The 6000-nt window shown below is 33.4% G+C and overlaps 1 protein-coding gene across 3 annotated transcripts in view; it reads left to right on the forward strand.

The window, feature by feature from the left end:
- PFC1 (Ribosomal RNA adenine dimethylase family protein) overlaps positions 1 to 4508 on the forward strand; it is a 403194-nt gene extending 398686 nt beyond the window's left edge. For 2 of the 3 annotated variants that reach the window (XM_089406247.1, XM_089406245.1), the window contains 2 exons: positions 3920 to 4030; positions 4208 to 4508. In XM_089406247.1, coding sequence (XP_089262373.1) covers positions 3920 to 4030; positions 4208 to 4273 — 177 coding nt within the window. In that variant the 3' untranslated portion in view covers positions 4274 to 4508. The remainder of the gene's footprint in view (positions 1 to 3919; positions 4031 to 4207) is intronic. The other variant, XM_089406246.1, reaches the window with a different exon arrangement.
- Positions 4509 to 6000: the final 1492 nt, after the last annotated feature.

Here is a 6000-nt window from a genome sequence, read left to right on the forward strand (position 1 = left end):
TTCCAACAGATCCCTACAATTTCGGCAGTTCTAGCTGTTCTCGGCTATTCCGGCTTCTGCCCTTTGCGTCAGCTTTCCTAGCTGTTCCAGTAGTTCCGGCAGCTCTGGCTTCTTCCCTTTGCGTCAGCTTTCCCAGCTGTTCCAGCAATTCCCAGCAGTTCCGGCTTCTACCCTCTGCATCAACTTTCCCAGTTGTTCCGGCAATTTTGGCTATTCTCGGCAGTTCCGGCAGTTCCAGCTTTTCCCGGCAGTTCCGGCAATTCCGACTATTCCCGGCAGTTCCGGCAATTCCGATTGTTCCCAGCAGTTCCGGCAATTCCGACTATTCCCGGCAATTCCGGCTTCTGCCCTCTAGATTAGGGCAGCGTTATCCCTTAGGATCTCTCCTCCTACTAAAACCCAAAGACAAGTAGAGAGGAAGAGATCCCAAGTGTGTTGAAATGACTTCAAAGCCACCTCTATTTATACTAAAACGTTGAGCACAAGTGGGGTTTATTTAGTTGCTAGCCGACCTTGACAAATTGTCCTATAACACAAATAAATTCATATATCCATGAATACTTATCGGAATCGGATGATCTTTAGATCAATCCTACACCTCTTGATGAGAGGGATCCAAGAAAAATATCAGCTTCCATTAATAAGATGACCCACATGGAGTTTGGCCCTAGTTGCCAATTTTAACAGAAGTCCATCAAAGCAAAAAAGTCATGGAGGCATAATGGAACTAGAGTAACCACCATCAAAAATATCTACCAGCTCCGCATGTTGATTTGGGTGTAGAATACTTACACCAACCCAGGAAGAGGCCCCATGCCTCATTGATGAGTAGGATCAACAGTGACCCTACAGGCAAAAAACCGGATTCCACTATCTGTCCCGAACGAAATCACTGAGAACAAATGTGTCTAGGGTCTATATTCAAACCATTCTTGGACAAAGCATCCGCATCTTAGTTGAGCTCTCTAGGAACAATGGGAGAAAGAAACCGATTCAAATAAACCCATAATCTTATGAATCCTTTGCATCCAATGTTCCATAAGGGGAGGGGAAAGGGATGTTTGTTTGTTAATAAAGTCAATCATAACGAGAGAATCGCCAAAAATATGGATCTCATTTAGATTCAACCACCTGGGACAATATAGGGAACCTGAGAGTGGAATGACCTCCGCCCTATTGTTAGTACCGCTTCTAGCATTCCAATAAGATTTCCAAGTGATATTTATGTCCATGTTGATCATCACTCTACATCCACAAATGGCATTCTGGGTCGCCCCATCAAAATGACCAAATGGAAGAATAGAAGAGAGATTCTTATATGCAATAATCCTAGGGTTCTTTGGCAATGGAAATTTCTTGTATTCCATATAATAAGCACAAATATGTGTTGCCACAAGCTCCTTTTGGAAGGGTTTGTTCTAAAAAGTCTGGGCATTCCTACCCTTCTAGATTCCCTAGCAAATGTAGAAGGGGATAATTATGCTATCTTTGTGTCCCTCCATCCATCGCTTGAAACAAGATTTAATGGAAATGTAGCTCTGACCTATATTAATCCCCAATCTCTGTAAAACAACTTCCCATATGTCCTTAGCCACAATGCAATTAATAAAAAGGTGCAAGATACACTCACTTGTGTGACATAATGGATATCTCCCTAGACCTTGGAAACCTCTTTTACATAAATTGTCTCACATCAAAATTTTATTTTTCCAAACAAGCCATCCAAACAGCAAGAGTTTTTTGGGCAAGTGTAAAAACCAAGCCTTCGAGAACCAACATTTGTTTTCCAAACCACGTAGGAGGAAGCAATAGGTTTATATATGTTTCTAAACAAAATAATTCTAAGCATTGAATCTTTACATATAATAAAAAATACCAAAAAATGTTTATATATTAACAAAAACAAGCAAGTAGTGTAGAGGAGTCGGAATAGTAAACGTGGATTCACCGATATATGATTCAAATTCAGTGTATTTGGCTAAGTTGCACTGAAACAGATATGGATACGGGGTTTGAAAATGATACAACAAATTTTCAAAAAAATTGGATACGATACGGCAAGGAAACAACACACACACACACACACACATATATAAGAATTTCATATTACCATTCCTCTTTTAGAATCTAGATTCTATATCTAAAAATACATAATCATCATCATGATTTCAACAAATCATCATCATCAATTCAGCATAAACATCGTCATCATCATTAGTGATTATTACAACATTCAACATATTGTCATCATCATTAGAAATGTAATAAAAAATGGTACAGCCTTTGTGCTTTCAGGTCCAACTCCTTCAAAGAACATGTCATGCATGGAAAATGGTATCTATCTTCCTTGCATGGCAATTAAAAGGCCCATGGGATCATTGGGATATTCCATCAAGACCTATTTGAACATTTCAATCTTCTCAATGTCAGCGTGGTCTCTTGACCATATGCAGGAAAAAAATTGGCTAGAGAAGATTTGTTATATTGGAGGGATTTGTGAAATCAATAGCAAAATCACTGACAATTAACAAAACCTTAACCAAACTGAAAATTTATTTCTCAAATAAATCTCTTTACAAAGACATTCATTAAACCCTTCTGTTTGCATTTTTGAACATCTATCTTTTTCTGAGTATTAAGAATCCTTGATAAAGATATGGAGTGTTGTTTCTAAAGATTTAGAAGTGATGTTATGAGATTGTGTTTATATTGAGTTTATTTGCAAATCTGATTTTTTCATTTTTATTATTTATTTATGGCTATACAAATTTTCACGTTTTTTAACATTTTAAGGGTGAATTCCATTCACGATTTTCGTAATCTGGAAACGGATCCAAAAAAATTTTAAACCCTTGGAAATATATCCAATTCCAAATCCGAAGTTTCCGATCTTTTGAAACAGCACAAAAACGTTTTTACAGCGTTTTGGATAAGTATCGTATGCATTTCCGTTTTGGAAATGGGGATCTGCGTTTCTGGCAAATTCTTCAGGCATTTTCAGTGACTTAGGTATTTGGTAACCTGACTTAAAACTACATTTGATTGGTTTAGAAGTCATCTAATGCTATAACTACATTGGGTTTGGAATTCATTTTTATATTTGTTTTTAGCTGATATATATATATATATATATATATATATATATATAAAATTAAACTTATATTGCATTAATAAAAAAATTACATAGCGTGTAGTTTCAGTCCATATAGTACATCATAAAGCCAAACCAACCCAGCTACTTCCCAAGCCTGAGAGCAGAAAGCTCAATCTAGCACAGCTACTAATCATTTCTCCAGCAAAAACAAACAGTATTACATGAGACCAGATCCATATAAATTCTTCCCGAAAACAAAGTTACATTGCTGTTAAAAAAAGAGGATCAACAAATAACCCAAGAAGAACCAGCTTATATCAACCTCAGCAAACAATCCAGCGAGATGAGATTTACATCAGCAAAACCAAAATCCAATTGTCAATATGCATAGCAGAAACCTCCTCCCTGGCTCAGGAGCACCGGGAGGCAAGTTCCACTTAAAAAGTATGTATACTACAATGTTATAACTACATTCATTTAGAATTCATTTTTTCAATTTTTTTTATAGGACATTACGAAATAGGTTAATAGCCTAAAATCTAGAGATATATGGTAGAAGTGTAATTTATTGATTACAGTCAATGATGATTGCCTCACAGACCATTAACAATTAAATTCTAATAAATTTTAGCCCATTAAGTATAAGCTTATCACTTAACTCTATGAAAAACCAGATGCATGGATTACTGAACATCAAAATCTTTACATATCCAACTTGAAAAATGAAGAATATGAAGTGGTTAGAATCACTCTGATCTAGCATACTTTTCTTGATTGCATCCTAGGCCTTGCAGTGGTATCTTCTAATTTTGATTTAAATCCTAGGTAAATTCAGCGTTCAACGGGAAACGTAAAATGCTTAGAAAATCACTTCAACACTTATGTGCGTCTTCTGATGTTGAATCTGCGCTCAGAACTCTTGGTCTTCCGGAGACAGTAAGTTGTTTAATGTGATGTCTAATTCATTCATTAATGGAATATATGTTTCTCTGAATTATTGTGTTCTTAGATACTTGATATTCTGAGTCAGCATAAGTTACATTAATTTTTCATTGGGCCAAAAAGTTTATATTTAAAATCAATATTGCAATGTATGGGTTCATTTCTGTGCAGTCGCGGCCTGGGGAGCTTGAAATGGATGACTTCGTTCGTTTGTATAATTTACTAGCTGCTCAATAATTTGGTATTTTTATCAAAATTACCCTAATGTATTCAGCCTCTATCTCGATTGGAAAACATGGTAAATCGTAATTGTAATATTTGTACAGGTCTCTGGAGGGGTCACTCATATGCCCATATGTCTTTAGTGTAGGAGGCCTCACCCATGTATTTTTAGTGTAAAACGATATATGAAATATGTTTTTAAGTGTAAAACGATACAAACAATATGAAAGTAAGTCTCATCATTAACTTAGGTTTTGGAGTTTTGGTGTTTAGAATCAATTTGTAGTAGTCCCACCCGTGGCCGAATCAATTTGTAGTAGTCCCACCCGTGGCCCCATTTGAATTAATTTAAAATTTATGTTAGTTTATGTTCTTTATTTCTAATGTCAAAATGGCCCATTATATCAAGAGTGGGCTTTGGTTTCATTTAAATACTATCACTGCAACATAATGTCAGCTGTATTAGATTTTCTAACTAGTGATATTTATGAAAGTTATATAAAATTTGCATATCTATGAAAGATATATAAATTTGGCATATGTATGAAAGTTATGTGTTGCATATCTATGAAAGATATATAAATTTGGCAGATGTATGAAAGTTATGTGTATAATTTTTAATTTGATTTAAATATGTAAATGATGAAGAAATTATATATGCTAATTTGGTATTTATTCTGGTCATAATTTGAAAAATAAATTATTATTATTATTATTATTAGAGTAGCTATCTAAATTAAATAAGCATCAATTACTTCATCATATTTCTTAAATATACTAAATTTAAAAAAAATATATATCATAAGAATTGAGTAAATTATAACTTTATTTAAAATAATAATAAAAATAATTAATATATAAATTAAACACATACATACATGTAACAAGATTCTTAACTATAGATATTCACCCCCACACTATTATGGAGATTCTTAATTTGTAAATAGACTTTGTTTCATTACCATGGGCAAATACCATAGCTTATCAATATCACATGCCCAAAAAATCTTAGCTTATTTCATATGACAGTGTTTTTAATTGATGAATTTAATTACAAGGAAAAAAAGATAATTATTCTGGAAATAAATTTCAGCCTTTGATTTGTATAAACTACTAAGGATATTCTAGAATTTTCTATGCATGTTAAATGTCTACTATCCACCTAGTAATTATTGATAATTAAATTAAAGATTTGGAAGCCCTATTCCAAAATAGACATGCCTATAGACATAATTATTTATATTTAAGAAGAATAGAAGTAATAGTTTTAAACCTTGTTCATCATTGTTGAAAAAACATTTTACATATTATCAAATCATGACTAGGAAACTTTGTTTTTCCCATGTAATTAAAGATACTAGAAATATTGAAATAGACAAGATAATACCATGATAGAATACTTGAATATTTTGATATTATACAAAATTTATTAACATAATACAAACAACTTTGTTATCATCTTAATGAAACATTCCAATACTATGCAGAATTGGTTGAAAACCTTAATTATTCGCGATAACAAAAAGAGATTAGGTAAAAAGTTTTTATGAATTCATTTCAAGTTTTACCACCCACGAAACACAATTACAATGCACCTACAATTCCTTATAAAACTACCCAAGTACAAAATGAAATCTTGATTTAGCTCTATCTCTCAACTTGACAAAGTACATATTTATTTTACCCATGAATGATGAGAGTTTTGCTTCATGAGTACATTTGATGTCTTCTTTCAAAGGACT

This window comes from Pinus tabuliformis, chromosome 2_2, assembly GCF_031772625.1.
Source record: "Pinus tabuliformis cultivar Carrire ecotype Pingquan chromosome 2_2, CPIR1, whole genome shotgun sequence".
Taxonomy (NCBI): Eukaryota; Viridiplantae; Streptophyta; class Pinopsida; order Pinales; family Pinaceae; genus Pinus; species Pinus tabuliformis.